Source organism: Bison bison, unplaced genomic scaffold (genome assembly GCF_000754665.1).
Source record: "Bison bison bison isolate TAMUID 2011002044 unplaced genomic scaffold, Bison_UMD1.0 scf7180017864498, whole genome shotgun sequence".
Taxonomy (NCBI): Eukaryota; Metazoa; Chordata; class Mammalia; order Artiodactyla; family Bovidae; genus Bison; species Bison bison.
This window is the reverse complement of record NW_011495057.1, coordinates 3,829,338-3,847,925: the sequence shown is the minus strand read 5'-3', so window position 1 is coordinate 3,847,925 and position 18,588 is coordinate 3,829,338. Positions and strand designations below refer to the sequence as shown.

Genomic DNA, 18,588 nt, shown 5'->3' with positions numbered 1-18,588 from the left:
CTGGGGGAGGTCTGTCCGCGCGTGGTGGGGAGTGAGGGCACGTCTCCGAGGATGGGCAGAGTCTGGGTCTGGAGGTACCAGGCTCGGACCCAGACCTCGACCGCCCCGAAGTCCCTGGCTGCTCCGGCGCTGCAGGGAAGTTGTTGCAAGTAGTAAGACGTTGGCATTTCCACTCTGGGTGCTAGGACTTCGTCCCGGTGTCTCGTGCATTCCCTGAGAAGTCATCAGCTGCGTGCTTTCTAGGTACTTGGATGTGTGCATCCCAACTTTGAGTTTCCTACTATCCTGAGGAGGGTTGATTCACAGTGGAAGTCACGAGCTGTTCACGTGACCCTTCTCACTGTGTGCCTCGTGGTCAGTTCCCACTAGCACCAGAGACCATCAAAGGAGTTCAGAAACAGTATGAAAGATTGCAGCTGCCTAATAGAAACAATGCTGCAGTCCACGGGGTCGCAAAGAGTCGGACATGACTGACCGACTGAACCGAATAGAAACAAAGATTTATTTACCCGGTGGCCCTGCTGTTTGGCAGGAGGTGTTGAAAAGGGTTGCCTTCATGTAGTTAATGTTAGTTGTGAAAGTCTTAGCTTTATGCAGATAGTGAAGTGAACCGTTGGCATGTGATATTAAGTTAAACTAGACTGTTAGAATGTTGCAAATTTAGTGATTAGGTGTTTGTGGGTAGAATCAGAGATGTATTTTTCTTGACAATCTCAGCCATATGGTAATATTGTAATTGATGCATTCTGGGTTTAGAGTTCAGAATGTCCTCACCTCTTATTTCAGAATTTGAAAAATACTTCGATTTGTTTTGATGGCTTAGGAGTGTTCGGGTTCTGACTCTGATGCAAGGACGTTTTTTGCAGTGAGTAGTAGGTATAGTTTCTGGATCCCCCTGCTGAAATTTTAAAGGTCTCGGTGTTAATTACAGAATAGTTACAAAATCCACCCTCTTTTCCTCCCCTAGTTCTACTCTACGAGCTCTACCTACTACAATCTGTGGGTGGAGAAAGGGGAGAAAACTGTCAGTAATGGTTCCTTTTTAGAAAGTATCTTTTTCTTATAGCCTTGAGCAACTGATAGGCAAAACAGGAGTTAACTGCTGCAAGTTGAATAGATTTATCTGAAGCAGTTGTGTATTAGTGTAGGGTTTTGCCAGGGCCTGTTTATCAGATGACACTTGTTGAATATCTCGTTTTTCCTCAGTAAAAGGTTGTGGGGTGGCTGATCCTTGTCTCTGGAGGCTCTCAGCCTTGCAGGTATTATTTGCACAGCACTTACACCTGTAATTCAGAGCAGCTAAATGTTATTTCTGTAAAACATTGCTTTTTCCACTCTTTCCCCAAAGCAAAGGGAAATGATGCTTGTTTGGAACCAGCAACTAGGTAGAAAAATACAGCCAGTTTCTTTTGCATGATAACATGATGCATTGTCTATTTAACAAAATAAAATTTTTCTTCATGTGGTTTTATTTTACCTAGACACATCTGTATTTAATCATAATATATCAATCTTCATGCTTTGACAGTTTCTTACCTCTTGCTATTACAAGGAGCTGAGCTTTTGTACATTATGTGTATTCACTGAGAAAAGTAGTCAGGAGAAAGTAGAAATCATCTTAACTAATAACATATGGGGGAGAAAGCCAGGGCATGTAAAAAAAATTTGAAGTGGTTAATAAGCCAAGTCTGGTGGTAATTAGAACTTTATTGATTTGTAAATTCTTTCCAGATCCTAAAAAAGGACAGGTGTTAGCAGTATAATTAGCAACAAGCTTATACCGATCTTTTCAGAAGTTATTAATAAGGGCTCAGAAAGGATACTTTCGTGCATTTTGTACAGAATATATTGGTGATCATATCATATAATTATCTTATAGAATGTTCTTGATCCCTAGAAATGTAGGGTTTTCTCACTTACGTGTCCTCTTTCACTAATAACGTAGGCAAGTATAAGAAATACTTTTTAAACGCTTAAAGAGGATGTAGTAGGTCACTCTGAGTCACTATATTCATCAACCAGCAAACAGGGAATTCCTGTGCTATACAGTGAAAGTGGCCTTTAACTGTACAGTTTCCTAGCATGTGACAATGAAAGGTAACCACATTTTTACTTTGGTTAAAGTTTTCCTTTAAAGAAAAAGTTCTGGTCATATAGTGGGTAACTGATCAGTACTGCAGTATATTTCATTAGGGTTTGGAAGATAATTTTCAAATGTGGAAATAGGATACATTTAAATACACTTTATCTGACATATAAGGAATTTTATCATTAGAACGTGGTAGTTATCAGCCTTCTTTTGGTGAATATTATTGTTATATAAAACTATATTCATCTAATTTGTGGACTTCTATGGGTCCAACCTATTTTGAAACTATAGTTAATAGTTTTTAGAATCTATGAAGTTCAGATTCAAATCAGGGATGAATGTAAGTGTTAGTTCTTGGTTGTAAAAGCAGATAAAATGCATAGCAATTTCAGGTTTAATCAATTTCATAAAGCAGGGAAGCTTATTTAATTTTTACCGGTTCTTTTAAACATTAGCATTTTCAACTGAATGAAGAAAAATCATAGCAAGAAGGATTATTCTTTTATTATGTCTGTATGGCATCCAAGTCAGTATGGGTATGTAATGAATATGAATAAGAGAAGATAATGTAAATAGGTCAAATATAATTTGGTATAGGCATTTTACATTGATTTCAGTGGCTTACAAACTGTAGTAAGACATACTACAATTATAGCCAGGTGTCTCTCATTTCTCCTGCAAAAAGGATGATGCTTTTGATCTGGGTACAGAGTCCTGTTGAAGTTAGAAAGTTTCACTGAATTAAAAATAAAGCGATTTTTAACTTAATTTCATATTTTTAAAAGAAAGAGGCAGGTGCTTCCTAAAATGACTTTAAAATTTGCTGTCATTTTCCTTAAATTGCCATATCTTGGATATCTTATTTCAATGAGTAAAGCTTCTTAAAATGAGAGGATTAAGCTAAAATTCAGATTCAGCTTCCTTGGTGTTCACACATGTGAACAATAACTAGGATCAGGGACCTTTAATTTTAGAGGCTGAATTGAGTTTTATGAAATATATAGCATTAATAATATTTCACCCCTTGACTAGAAGTTCTAAATTCTGGTTGTGGCTGGTAAAGTCATACCCTTAGCAAGTACCCTTCGTGCTGTTCAGTTTCTTCATCTCTAAAAGTGGTGTTAGATTAAATATGAATCTGTCTGCTGCTGCTAAGTTGCTTCAGTCATGTGTGACTCTGTGCGACCCCATAGACGGCAGCCCACGAGGCTCCCCCGTCCCTGGGATTCTCCAGGCAAGAACACTGGAGTGGGTTGCCATTTCCTTTTCCAGTGCATTAAGGTGAAAAGTCAAAGTGAAGTCGCTCAGTCCTGTACGACTCTTAGCGACTCCATGGACTGCAGCACGCCAGGTTCCTCTGTCCATGGGATTTTCCAGGCAAGAGTACTGGAGTGGGGGTGCCATTGCCTTCTCCATGAATCTGTCTACCAAGGCTAAATTTCTAAAACAAGCAAAAATGCATTTAATTATTTGTGTTAGCAGAAATGTCATAGTTTTATACATATGTTTGTATACACCTGTGTACAAATAGGTATATACACACATATACCTGGGATATAGAATATAAAAGAACTTAATAATTATTTGCTAGGAACTAATAAGATTGATAGCTGCTGCTGCTAAGTCACTTCAGTCATGTCCGACTCTGTGCGACCCCATAGACTGCAGCCCACCAGGCTCCCCTGTCCCTGGGATTCTCCAGGCAAGAACACTGGAGTGGGTTGCCATTTCCTTCTCCAATGCATGAAAGTGAAAAGTGAAGGTGAAGTCGCTCACTCGTGTCCGACTCTAGCGACCCCATGGACCTCAGCCTACCAGGCTCCTCTGTCCATGGGAACAAAGCTATTTTATTTCTGTTGTCATGTTTTAATAGTCACTTTTTAAATATTTTCCTTATATTAAAATATAGTATTGGAAAAATATCGGGGAAAAAATATACCATTAAGCAGTTGAGTACTTTGGAATACAGTGCTGAGCACGCTGGGGTTTTTTTTTTTTTTTTTTTTTTTTTTTGGTTTTAAAGACTTGGTTTGTAAAATATATTCATAAATATTTAATTTTTCTCACTATTCAAATTCTTAGCATACAGTATAATTCAAATATTTTAATAATGTGTTACCAAGCATAAAATCAATATCTGAGAATTTTAAAAATAATCACAACATAGTCATAAGGTGTTTTGAATAGTTGGCTTCCTTTGACTTTTTACTAGTACAAAAGCTATTTGGCACTTGTTAGACTCATTTCAGATGCTTCCTCATTTTTTTAAATTGTAAATTACATAGAACATAAAATCTTAGCCATTTTAAAATATATTATGCAGTAGCCACTGTCTCTGTCTGTCTCTAGAACTTTCTTATCCCAAATGGAAGCTCTGTACCCATTAAACACTAACTCTCCATTTTCTTCTCTTCCAGCTTCTGTTCACCACCATTTCAATTTTTGGCTACATGAATTTGTCTGCTCCAAATATCTTATGTAAGTGGAGTCACGTATTTGTCCTTTGGTGTCTGGCTTATTTCAAATAATGTGTTCTGGCTTCATCGTTATTGTGGCACGTTTCAGGATTTCATTCCTTTTTAAGGCTGAATAGTAGTCCATTGTACATTTGTAGTACATTTTGCTTATCCATTCATCTGCCAGGGGGCACTTGGACAACTTCCACCTCTTGGCTGTTGTGAAGAACACTTCTGTGATCGTGAACAGATATCTCTTTCAAGAGTCCCTTGAGTTCTTTTGGGCGTACACTCAGAGAAGTGGAATTGCTGGATCATCCGGTAATTTTATGTTTAAGTTTTTGAGCATCACCGTGCTTTCCTGATATTTTATGATGTCCCGTTAAACATTGCTGTATTTGTGATCTAATAAAGTTAGCCTTGGATGTCTTTGAATTTTAACTTCAGACACCTTTAAGAACTTTTTTGAAAGGTAATTTTTTTTTATTCTTGTAAGATTGCACCATGTGGCATGTGAGATCTTAGTTTCCCCAGCCAGGGATTGAACACAAGCCCCTCTGCACTGGGAGCACAGAGTCTTATCCACTGGACTGCCAGGGAAATCCCAAAGCACATCATTTAATATTTTGGATTTCTGGTACTTGAGTGAATTGGCTCTGATTATTGAACTTTACTGTCTTTGATTTCTCTAGGAATTTTCTTTTTTGATTCTGTAAAAGTTCAGCTGGAATAGTAAAGAAAAATAGACATTCAGTTTGTAACATAACAGACCTCTGACTGAATTGAATGAGTTGATTGCCCTTTAAGTTACAGTTTTAGGGTTTCTCTGCCAAGATTTCAGAGTTGTTAGAGCCACAATTTATCCACTGTAATTAATGGACATTTAGTGGCGTATATCAAGTATGCTGCTGCTGCTAAGTCACTTCAGTCGTGTCCGACTCTGTGCGACCCCATAGACGGCAGCCCACCAGGCTCCCCCGTCCCTGGGATTCTTCAGGCAAGAACACTGGAGTGGGTTGCCATTTCCTTCTCCAAGGCATGCAAGTGAAAAGTGAAAGTGAAGTCGCTCAGTCGTATCTGACTATTCTCGACTCCATGGACTGCAGCCCACCAGGCTCCTCCATCCATGGGATTTTCCAGGCAAGAGTACTGGAGTGGGGTGCCATTGCCTTCTCCGATATCAAGTATAGGAACCAGTTTAATTAAGTAATGTACAGGCTTCCCTTGTGACTCAGCTGGTAAAGAATCCGCCTGAATTGCAGGAGACCTGGGTTTGATCCCTGGGGTGGGAAGATACCCTGGAGAAAGGAAAGGCTTCCCACTCCAGTATTCTGGCCTAGAGAATTTCATGGACTGTATCGTCCATGGGGTCGCAAAGAGTCAGACACAACTGAGCAACTTTCACTTCACTCAGAGTGTTTATACAAGAGCAAAATGTAAATTTGCTTTCCACAAAATAATTCAGAATTAGAAGCTTGTCTTCCCCAGTGAACCTTGGAGGAGGGAAGTCAAGGCAAAGTGGCCTCTAGTCTCCCAGTTTTTGAAGCTTAAGATGTTTTTGTCTATTTTCTTGAACATTCTCTTGGCCATTAAAATCGCGTTAATTAATCTTAAAAACAAGAGTTTGGAGCTGCATGTATGTGAAAAGAATGGCTGAATACATCCACAAAGTGATACTGAAAAATATCTATACTATGTGTACTGACAGAATGTTGTTCAAAATCTAGTCTCATAAGATGCACTAAGGTTTACTTGTCCTTCTTTTGGCTTAAACATCAGAGACAGTGCTTTTCTGAAATAAACTCTCCTGAGTCCAAAGAGTATTTTTTAACATCTATTCAACATTTTAATTTGGATTCTTTGATTTTTGTATTTTTTCTAAAGTTAACTGTTGTTCATTCACTAAGTTGTGTCCGACTCTGTGACCCCATGGACTGCAGTACCCCAGGCCTCCCTGTCCTTTACTGTCTCCTGGAGTTTTGTCCAGTTCATGTCCATTGAGTCATGAGTGATGGTGATGCTATCCACCCATCTCGTTCTCTGGTACCCCCTTCTCTTCCTGCCTTCAGTTTTTCCCATCATCAGGGTCTTTTCCAGTGAGTCGGCTCTTCACATCAGGTGGCCAAAGTATCAGTCCTTCCAATGAATATTCAGGACTGATTTACTTTAGGATTGACTGGTTTGATCCCCTTGAAGTCCAAGGGCTCTCAAGGGTCTTCTTCAGTGCCAGAATTTGAAAGCATCAGTTCTTCTGCACTCAGTCTTCTTTATGGTCCAGCTGTCACATCCATACATGACCATTGGAAAAACCATAACTTTGACTATGCGGACCTTTGTGGGCAAAGTGATATCTCTGATTTCTAATAGGTTTGTCATAGTTTTCTTTCCAAAGAGCAAAGGTCTTTTAATCTCATGGCTCAGTCATGGGCTGCAGTGATTTTGGAGCCAAAGAAAATAAAATCTGTCACTGTCTGCACTTTCCCCCCTTGTATTTGTTAACTGTTAACCACAAATTATTCATAAGTTAGAGATGTATTAATATCCAATTAGCAGTGATCATCCTCAATAATCCTGGAATGTATACTTTAAAAGATCTTCCTTTTTTTGCTGTGATTTTAGTATCTTGTGGCATATAAGGGGGAAAAAACCTTCATTTTTTGATCACTGGATGAAAATGTACCACTTATAATAAACACGTTACTTTTAGACCTTCCTGTCAGTCTATCTTGGTTGCTTTGATCTTGAAAAACTTAAGTCCACGTTCATCCATTCATCCATCCATTCAATGTTTGGTTCTTGCTGTGTTCTAGGTGCCTTGCTGGATACTAGGGATAAATATAGTGGGGACACATAATAGACTTGGGGCCCTTTTTCTAATTAAGTTTCTAGTATAGTATGGGGAGAACAAAGAAATGACCACACGAGCACCTACAGACTAATGTTTGTGGCAAACATGAGGTGCTGTGAAGGCTTACTAAGGGGAACTAGTTGAAGTTGGGAGTGGAGATGGCAAGTTAGACCGTGAGAAATGTGGATAGTAATTTATTTGTACAGTTGACTTTTCTATAACATAAGTTATCAGGAATTCCCTGGTGGTCCTGTGGTTAGGACTCTGCATTTTCAGTGCCATGGCCCAAGTTCAAGCTCTGGTTGGGGAACTAAGATCCTGCAAGCCTTGCAGTGTGGTGCCTGCCCCCAAATATATATAAATATTATATACATTTAATATGTACTATATATTAAAATATACATAAATAGATAAATTTTTTTTATATGGATAAAATATAAAAATATATAGATAAAACATAAACATATTTTTAAATATTTTAAATATAAAAATACATAGATAAAACATAAAGTTATCCTAATGCAAGGCCTGGTTTTGTTCATTAGTGTATCACCACCTAATAAAACGGTGCCTGTACCGTGGTCCGCCCTCAGTGAAGTGTTTATTGACAGTAACGCAGTGACAGAAGAGAAAGGGAAAGGGATGCTGGCCTAGTGGTGGTGAGCAAACTGCAGCTCCTTGTGGACTTCAAGGTGGACACCTTCCTGGCCCATGCTGGCTAGATGCCAACCTGAGTGAAGTTTTAGCTACTACAGATGTATTGAATTTAGCATCTTCAGGTATGCATAGATAGTGGCAGACTTTGCCTTATAATGGTTCTTGGATTAAGAAAAAATACAAATGTTTTTATGTCTTGGTTTGGAATATGATTGTTTGCGGCATAGCAGAAAGGAACATAACGATCATGTTTTACTGGGCTAATTAAATAGTACTGTTATCATTTTAAGAAGTTTGGTCTTTAAATTACAGATATTTTTGGAGCTGTGCTGCTCTGATTTGGTGTTAGAGCCACTAAGGGAGAAGGAAAAAGTGTCAGCCTGTCAGCCCCCTCTCCTGTCCCCCCACCCTGCCACCCCTCACCATTCCTTTCCAAAGTAACAGAAGTTTAGAAAGGAGCAGTGTTGAAATGCCTGCTTGCATTTTGGGATTTATCGTCAAGGTCTTGCTTATTTGACTGTGTCCCAAGCCAAGTGTTAACAGTTGCAAACCTTTGAGTCTGCTTAGCCTTTGGACAGAGTGGCTAGTTTCAATGGATGTGGTGGTAAATTGTTTTGAAAAGGAGAGGCGACCCCCTCCCGCACAAGCCCACTGTCAGCAGCTGTCCTGTCTCATACTAAGACTGCTGCTGCTACGTTGCTTCAGTCATGTCCGACTGTGCGATCCCATAGACAGCAGCCCACCAGGCTTCCCGTCCCTGGGATTCTCCAGGCAAGAACACTAGAGTAGGTTGCCATTTCCTTCTCCAATGCGTGAAAGTGAAAAGTGAAAGTGAAGTTGCTCAGTCGTGTCCGACTCTATCAACCCCATGGACTGCAGCCCACCAGGCTCCTCCATCCATGGGATTTTCCAGGCAAGAGTACTGGAGTGGGGTGCCATTGCCTTCTCCGCATACTAAGACTACTCTCACCTATTAAGGTACTTAAAAATCTGTGTCTCAGGAAGTTGTCAGCATCAGAAAGGAGCTCTATCTACCCAGCCTCCACTGGCCCTTTAACCCCTACCCCCAGCCGGCTTAGTGTGGGCTTCCTCTCTTCAAGGCTAATCCTCCCCTTGGGCTTTTCATCCACCTACTTCAGGCTCTTCTAGGATCTTTCTCATCTTCATTCTTTCTCCTGCCTTTCAAGCTTTTCCTCTCTCCTGGCTCTAGCCCCACAGCTATGAACATGCCCAGGTATCTAAAAATCTGAAAACGGAACTTATCACCAGCCCTTCAAACAAAGTCTCTCTAAAGGAGTTTGCTGCACTCTCTCCCCATCGTCCCACTTTTACTCCTCAGTTTACCCCCGTCTGTTTGCGGGTCTGTCATTTCTACTTGAAATATTCTTGAATTCACCTTCTTCTTGCCAAATCAGCTGCGTTTTCAGGCCTTGTTCCTGCTCTTCCTTCGACATTTCACACCTTCTAACCCCCGGAAACTCCTCTCTTGGTTGACACTCCCACCCTCTTCTGGTAACACCCCACCCCGCCCCCCATCCATGCTTAGATCTTTCTTGCTACATCGTAGTTGCTGGCCTCCTTTCCCTTCACTCTTGCTCTTCTTTCAGTAAGAGGTCCTGATTACCCCCATGATTTTCATGAACACTAATGTACTGACTGTTGTACTTCTCCCCTAGAACTGTTTTCTTGTGCTCAGGCTGGTATAAGCTGGTTGCTTACCAGACATCTCCCTCTCTCTTTTCGACAGGAATCTCAAACTCACCACGACCAAATGGAATCACATCTTCACCCAAGACTGTTCCTGGTGTAACAGTTGTCCAGCTGGGGCAGAAACCTTTGTCCTGCTGGTCTTGGTGACCTCCTCAGTCTTCAAGTCCCAGCTTGAATTTCACTTTCTCTGTGGTTCCTTCCTTCACTAATGCAGGTAAAGGGCTAGTCACCCACTTTGTCCTCTGGACAGCCACTGTCCCTTGCTTATTACTGTACTTGGCACATGTTGGTGTGACCGAGCACATGTGTGCCCTGTCTGGAGGGCAGCGACTGTGTGATACCTCCAGTGCCTGTAGCAGTTTCTGTCCTTGGTACTTTGCAACCTTTGAATAATTTTTTTTTTTGACCATGCCCCTCGACTTTCAGGATCTTCGTTCTCTGACCAGGGATTGAACCTAGGCCCCAGCAGTCCTAACCACTGGACCACCAGGGAATTCCCAAACCTTTGAATAATTCTTAATCTCAGTTCCAGCACTTTTCAGTAACTGTTGTGGTGAATATGATATTATTGAATATATGAATATTACTGTGGACTGTTAAATAAATAATAGACTTGACTGTACCCTTTTCATATTTATTATACAGAAGTTGAAAAACTTTACAACTTTTTTTCTGTAAACCCAGTATGGTAAGAACCCAAGGTAACATTAAACAACTTCTAGTATGTTCTGAAGATACTTCAAGTGTTCTTTGATTCATTCTTGAAAAACAGGAGAAAAATATTAAATGAACATTTTTTTGTGCCATCTCTTATGCCAGCAAAAGTAGATTGTCACTTCTTATAAAATGTACTTGTCTCGCTAAAATATATATAAAAAATCACCTATGATGAAATGTCCATTTAATTTGACAAGATTTTTTGTTTTATATCTTCAGTAACTTTTCTTATAAGGATTAAATGCTGTTATATTGTAGGGAGTTCAGAAAGCATAACTGTCAAAAGACAATCAAAGCCATTCATAACTTCACTGTAAGAAGTAACCACTGTTATCCTAATGCATTTTTCTTTTTCTGTGAATTTGTAAAGAGATTGTTACATTAAATCCATCTGACTTGATGATACATTGCAGTGCCATGGTTTTAGAAATTCCTTTTATAACCTTGTTGATGATTTTATAGTATTCAGTTTTGTGAACAAACCTTTACTAATGGACATTAACATATTTGCTTTATAAATAGGGCTGCAGTGAATATAAGTATAAAGCTTTTTAAATGACTAATGGAGTGTTTTAATAAGCATGCACTATAAATGAAGCGGAGATGATTTAGGGTGGTTAGTGTAAATGCCGATCAACAATCTGTTGAGAAGAAAGGACATTATGGTGACTGCTAGATGACATCTCCTAGGAAAATATTCTCTGAAATCAGTCCCTGGGTTAGAGTCTGAGTTTGTTTTCCCTGAGGGTTTATAAGAGCCCTTTCAAGGGGACGTGAGTGAGTTCTGGGCGCTGAGGGGTTATCTGGTAGCGCTCTGAAGGGACCAGGTTCTGGGCCCCTGCCGGCAGGAGTCTGTGAGGTAAACAGGCTGCTCTTCCTGTTCTTCTCAGCACACGGAGGCCCAGCTCTAGTTCTCAGGAATGGGTGGACACAGAAGACTTGCAAGGAGGGACATGGGTACCCACAGCTGATCAGGCAGCAGAACACAGACAAGCAGAAGCGTGACTAGCACAAAGCCCAGACAGTCCAAGGATGGTTAAGATCCAAGCCAGGCACACACTTAACTCCTAAGTATTTTACTCTTTACCCACTGCCTTCTGGCCTTCAGAGTTTCTCACAGAAATATGATCATCTTATCGAGGATCCCTTGTGTGACATTTTGCTTTTCTCTTGGCTTGCTTTCAAAATTCTGTTTTTTGAAAGTGTGAGTATATATCTCCAATTTCATCTTCGTGTTCCTTGACTTCTTGAATATTTATGTTCATGTCTTTGACCAAATTTGGGAAGTTTTTGGCCATTATTTCTTCAAATGCTCTACCCCCTTCTCTCTTCTGGGACACCTGTGATTCCTGTATTGGTTTGCTTGTTGGTGTCCTACAGATCTCCTAAGTTTGGGTCACTTTTCTTCAGTCTTTTTTGTTTCTGGTCCTCAGAGTTATTAATTTCTGTTGTCCTGTCTTCAAGTTCACTGATTCTTCTGCTCAAATCTGCTTTTGAATCCCTCGAGTCAAATTTTCACTTTAGTGACTGCACTTTTAAGCTGCAAAATTTCTTTTTGGCTTCATTTTAGGTTTTCTATCTTTATTTCCATTTTGTTTATACATCTTGACTTTCTCTGCTTCTTCCTTTAGTTCTTAATCATTTTTAAGACAGTTGTTCTAAAATCTTTGTCTGGTATGTCTGCCATCAATTCTTCTTCAGGGACAGTTTCTGTTGACTTGTTTTTTTCCTTTGAGTGGGCCCTGCTTTCCTGTTTCTTTGTGTGATTTGTGTCTTTTTGGGAGGGAACAGTACTGCTGAAAACTGGACATTTGAATCTAATGCAATAACTCTAAAAATCAGATGCACCCTCTTCCCCAGGGTTTGCTATTTTTTTTGTTTTGATGTAGACTGCCTCTGTGCTGAAGGCCAGCCTGAGGTATAAACTTAAGGTTGTCTCATGTCTTTTGGGCTTTTGGGTGGGAATGAGCAGTCATGTTGTAATTTCCCCCACATATGCATTTGGTTGTAAATGTCCTAGTTTTTACTAGAGAAAAATTAAGGGGAAATTTAGGGGGAAGATGGAAAAATGAATGGGGGGCAAAAGGGTGCTAGCTGTTTAAATCTTCTGGCATTCCAGCCCACTGGAAAGACCTGCAACAAGGGGCCAGATGCAGCAACAGTGGCTGCCCACTTGTTTGTCTGCATGTCTGTGATCAAAAGCAGCAATCAGTGATCAGAGCCTAGCTCCCCAGTATTTGGAGCACAGGGTCCTTTTTGCCAACCTTGACTGCAGCAGGCTGCTCCAGGAGCATGTGTACAGATACCTACCAAGTGTCTGAAGGATAGGGAACCGCTGCTCTGCTAAGAGCTGAAATCACCACAGTTACCTTCCAAGTCTTCCCGGGCAGTTGCACGTCTTCAGTAGGCTCCAGAGTTCCACAGTAGTTACATCAGACAGATTCTGCAAGTGCACTTGTTGTGCAGGTGGAAAGACAGGTCCTGGAGTTTCTTACTTGGCCATCTCCTGGCATCCTCCCTGGGTATTTGCGTATTTTGAAATTATTTCATCTTGGCAGTTTGTTGTCTCTTCCTCCCTCTGCAACATATGTGTGCAATAACTTGTGTGTATAACGTGTATAATAACTTGGGTGCAAGTCATATATAATATGCATAATATTAACGGTTTACTGGACTGCACATTTTCTGTTCATGCCAGCATTTGGTGTGTTTACTTTTTTTATTTGTGCTAATGAGGTAGGCAAAAAATACCATTGCTTGATCTGTTTGCCTTTAACTGATTATTGTGCTCAGTCACTTCAGTCATTTCCAGCTCTTTGTGACCCCGTGGATTGCAGCCGGCCAGGCTCCTCTATCCATGGGATTTTCTTGGCAAGAGTACTGGAATGGGTTGTCATGCCCTTCCCCAGGGGATCTTCCCAATCCAGGGATCGAACCCACATCTCCTGTACTGCAGGTGGACTCTTCACCTTCTGAGCCATTGGGGAAGCCCAAATGATCATTAGTATGAAAGAAATTTCTATTTTTTCTGGGATAAATGCTTTAAATTTGGTTGTTTTCCTCTATAGTTGTCTTGAAGCTTGATAAGAACATGAGAGTTTATTGATAAGTATGGTGGCTCTAGGATCCTTATCTGTCATTTATTTTCTCACAAGTTTCCAATGTGTTCATTTAGATCATTTCAGTCTTTTGATAATTCTATATGAACTGATGAATTGCCATATTTTAACTTTATAGACATAAGGTTGTTAATGTTATACTAATAACTATTTACAAAATACTTTGACAGTTAGTTTTCATAGACACAATCTTACCACAGGTCATGAAGTTGATTGTATTTTGCAGGTAAGGAAGCTGAGGCTTCAGTAATAATACACAGGGCACAGAGTCTCGAGGTCAAATTTTGACCCTGCAGCTGATTTGTTTAATTATTCCTTTTGTCTGTCTTATTAGCTACAAAATGAAGATGATTTTTTCCCCTTTCTCTGTTGGCAGAACATCCAAAAGCTAATATATGTTCTTAGATTAATAGCAGTGTTACTATTTTTTAAATCTAGAAATGAGTACAGACGCAGAACAACAGCTTCTCCATCATGCCAGAAACGGCAACGCTGAAGAAGTAAGACAGCTGTTAGAAACCATGGAAAGGAATGAAGTAATTGCTGACATTAACTGCAAAGGTAAGCCTTGAATGTATTTTTTCACTTTTTCTTGTAAGTATGCACTAGATGGCTCAGTGGTAAAAATCTGCCTGCCAGTGCAGAAGATTTGGGTTCAGTCTCTGGGTTGGAAAGATGCTCTGGAGAAGGAAATGGCAACCCACTCCAGGATACTTGCCTGGGGAATGCCATCGACAGAGGAGCCTGGTGGGCCATAGTCCATGGGGTTGCAAGGAGTCGGACACGACTGAGCGACTAAGTTCACACACACGTATTCACTACTTTATCATTTATTTAGTGCTAATCCTTTTGAACTTGCCTGCCATAAATTTCCATCTCTTATCCTAGGAAGAAGCCCTGTAAGAGTGGGTACTCTTCTACTCCCCTCTAAGTAAGAGAAATTGAGTGCCAGTCTTTCTTTTCTTAACTCTTTATTTTATATTGGAGCATAGCCCATTCATAATGTTGTGATAGTTTCAGGTGGACAGCAAAGGGACTCAACCATACATAGACATGTATCCATTCTCCCCCAAACTTGAGATCCAGTCTTAAAATTGTCATGGATCCTAAACCTTATGAACTACAAAGCCTTAAAGGCCTACTACAAACCTTAAAGGCCACCTTAAAAAAAAGGCCATCTTAATGAGATGAGCCCACAGGATACATGCTATGACAAGTTTCTTCTTCTCAAAGACATTGCAGTTGAAGCACCAGTTTTGAGTGTTTTCTGTATGCCCAGGATCATGTGAAGTACCTTAAAATACTGTCAGACAGGATCCTTCCCTCACTGAGATTGGTAGATTACTAGCTCAGACTAGTCTTTATTGTACAATATGTACAAAGTATGGGAGCTATGACATGTAGAGTATCATGGAATATATAAGAAGTATGTAACTAGAACTTGAAGGATTAGTTTCTTGGAGGAACTCATCCTAAGGTGATATATGAAGAGTGCATAGACGTACCAAGTAAAAATAGAGAAGAAAAGGGCTCAAGGCAGAAGAAAGGTCACGTGCCAAGTGAGAAGCAGCCTCGATGGCAGGGATTTTGCAGATAGGAGGGGTGAGTAAGTAGCAGCCACCAAATCACAGCGTGTCTTGTGTAGCACGGTTACAAATACATTAAACTCAGGTGTGCATAGAATTTATTTTTTAAATTGGCTCAGATATTTCGACAAGCGCCTTCTCTTTCTGGGAGTTTGGAGGACTAAATGTTAGTCATCGGGTCCCTCCATCACAGTGGCTTTTTTGTAAAACGATTGGCCTCCCAGAGCCTCTCACCTGTGTCCTTTCCCATCTCAGTGTGTGCTAAGTCGCTTTAGTCGTGCCCATCTCTTTGTGACCCCATGGACTGTAGCCCGCCAGGCTCCTCTGTCCATAGGATTTCCCAGGCAAGAGTACTAGAGTGGATTGCCATTTCCTTCTTCAGACTATCTTCCTGACCCAGTGATTAAACCCAGGTCTCTTTTGTCTCCTGCACTGGCAGGCGGTTTCTTTATCCCTAGCATCAACCTGGGAAGCCCATCTCGTTAAGGTGGCCTTTTTTTTTTTTAGGTGGCCTTTAAGTGTGAAGGTGAGCCTTTCTCTGTGTGTACTGCCTTCGGTTCCTCTGCAGCCTCTCTTCCTAGCGCATCCTTGTAGCTAAGGTAAAACACACAGGGAGTCACACCCAGGTGTTTCAGTTTATCACAAGCACAGATATGCTCCTCGGCTGCCTCAGGAGTCTCACCTTGGCTCTTGCTGGCTTCGTGTCACCCTGACCCTCTCTCGAATCTTCCATCCGACACGTGGCCTAGGCTTGCTGGTTCACCTTGGACACACTCCTTGGGTGTGGCCACAGGGTCTTGAGTGACACGTGGGGGCTTGGAGCAGCTCTGGGGACCAGCATTTGACCTTCCCTCTGCCCGCACTGCCGAGTTTACTTTGACTTGGCCGCTGTGCAGGTTGGTGCTCGGCTCGGTGCCTGCTGGGGGCCCTTTTCCTAGCATCCCACTTGTCACTACCCATTCTCATTGTTCCCTGGACCTACCTCGCTCTTTGGGCTCAGGGTCAGGAGCCACGTGTCCCATCTTACGTCTTTTCATCTCACATAGCCCTGAGTCCCTAATGGGTATTTTGTTCTGCCATGTCACGTTGTCCTCCTCTACTCGAGCAACAGACCTCACGGCCTCACCCTCAGTGGGGACAGAGTATTATCTTTGCAGCAGGGAAGAAAACATGCTCTGAGTTGTCCAAAAATTAGCCCAAGATGGAATGCAAAACGAATTCTAAAAATCTTCTCATCCTTCACCAGAAACCTGGTTCTATTTTAAAAAAAAATTTTTTTAATTGGAAGGTAATTACAATGTTGTGATGGTTTTTGCCATCCATCAGTATGAATTGGCCCTAGGTACGCTTGTGTCCCTCCACCCTGAACCCCCCTCCCACCTCCCTGCCCCCCATCCCTCCAGGCTGTCACGGAGCACTGGCTTCAGACTCAGTGGGAGAAGGAGAGGGTGGGATGATTGGAGAGAATGGCCCTGAAACATACACATTACCGTATATAAAATGGAGACCTGGCTCTTAATCTTTACCTTGGAGTTCTGTTCTGAACGCCAGAAACATGCCTGGTTGGATCATCATCAGGGACCCTTTACTTTCTACTCAACTTCCACCCTGACCATGGTTACCTCGGGCTAGTTCTTGGAAAGTCACCTGCTAGGAAATGTAAAGCTGAGAGACAGTTGTTAATGCTTTTTCAAAATTTCACCCTCATTATACTTGTCAGTCAGGCTTGTCTTAAGGGTGGGTTGAAGGGTTTATGCAGAGGAACAGCATAATCAGGTGAGGTGAGTTCACCCACAGGACTGAGTAGGGAGAGTTGGGACTGGGCCTGTGAAAACTCAGTCTCGGTGCCTGCCGCTTCTTGATTTTCTATCTCATTTGTTTTTCCAAACCCTGAGAAGTTGAGAAAATGGTAAAGTGTAGTATAATTCTTCTGCAGGATTTAAAGCTCAACAGTCAACATAGAGATGTGATTGGTTGGAAGGAATCCAGCCGATACGATGTCAGGTTGAAGGGAGAGAGGGAACTATGTAGGTGAAGGTCAGTACTTCTAGGCTTGGGGCACAAAGGAGGAGCTAATTGGGCAGTTTTGTTTGTAGCTGTTGCCACGTTAGAAGTGTGTGTTCGTCTATTGCTAATGGTGAGACAGTCTTGCAAATAAATGCTAATATGTTTGAATAACATGCTTTATATAAATTCTGTGAGTAGTATTCCAAGAAATAAGTTTTTAAAGCAAAGTAAGAGCTTGTATTGGTAATATAGAGATGATTCTGTACGATGCTGTCCTCTCACTTTGTTGAGTATTACCCATAATGTGTGTATGTGCTCAGTTGCTCAGTCGTGTCTGACTCTTTGTGACCCCGTGGACGGTAGCCCACCAGTTTCCTCTGTCCATGGAATTTTCCAGGCAAGGATACTGGAGTAGGTTGCCATTTCCTTCTCCAGGGGATCTTTCCTACCAGTGATCAAACTCCCGTCTTTCTTGTCTCCTGAATTGGCAGGCGGGTTCTTTACCAGTAGCCCCACCTGGGAAGCCCATCACCCATAATATCTGCTGGTGTTTCCCAGTGTTGTACTATTCAGCGTAGGGTACGATTTTCTGTACATATTTCTAAACTTATTTCTTACTGATCAAAAATTTTGGATATCTATAATAGTAAAGAGTGTAAAGGATGTTTGGAGTATTTTAAGAATAATTTAAGATTTTGGAAATGTCAGCTTCTTGATCCAGAGTCCCATGTGGAAATATTAGATGTGAGGAAGCTGCTGAGTAACTCAAAGGAGACTGCTGTGGGTCATGTGGGACTGGAAGCAGTGGGAGTGGTGAAAAGTGTTTAGATATAGTTAACATTTAGGAGGTAGAATTGATCGAACTGATTGAGTTGTGGAAGGGGTGAAAGGAGAAAGCCAGCAAGTGGTACTTTTTTCTCCCATCCAAGTATTAACCAGGCCCAACCCTGCTTAGCTTCTGAGATCGGATGAGATGGAGCCCTTTCAGGGTGGTATGGACATAGAAAAGTGGATGTTGTTCTTCATTTGCTCAGTCGTGTCTGACTCTGTGATCCCATGGACTGCAGCACACCAGGCTTCCCTGTCCTTCAGTATCTCCCAGAGTTTGCTCAAACTCATGTCCGTTGAATCGATGATGCCATGCAACCATCTCATCCTCTGTCGCCCCCTTCTCCTCCTACCTTGTCTTTCCCAGCATCAGGGTCTTTTCCAGTGAGTTGGGTCTTCACATCAGGTAGCCAAAGTATTAGAGCTTCAGCATCAGCAGCTTTTTTCTGAATTGAGAAGTGAGGTGAATAATGGGACAGTTGATGGTGAAAAGTGGGAGTGGGGACAGGGAGTTTTTGTGTGCCAGTGTGCATGTGTGAGATAAGTGAGTTCAACTTTGTGCTTCCTGAGC

General features: G+C 41.4%; 1 protein-coding gene across 3 annotated transcripts in view; it reads left to right on the top strand.

The window, feature by feature from the left end:
* Positions 1–18,588, top strand: part of OSBPL1A (oxysterol binding protein-like 1A) — a 234,197-nt gene that overhangs the window by 476 nt on the left and 215,133 nt on the right. Inside the window, exons 2-5 of one of the 3 annotated variants that reach the window (XM_010828930.1) lie at positions 4,507–4,567; positions 4,733–4,866; positions 9,798–9,974; positions 14,035–14,157. In XM_010828930.1, the coding sequence (XP_010827232.1) occupies positions 14,037–14,157 (121 nt within the window). In that variant the 5' untranslated portion in view covers positions 4,507–4,567; positions 4,733–4,866; positions 9,798–9,974; positions 14,035–14,036. Of the gene's footprint in view, positions 1–60; positions 244–4,506; positions 4,568–4,732; positions 4,867–9,797; positions 9,975–14,034; positions 14,158–18,588 lie in introns of those variants that run through there. The other 2 variants (XM_010828929.1, XM_010828928.1) reach the window with 2 other exon arrangements.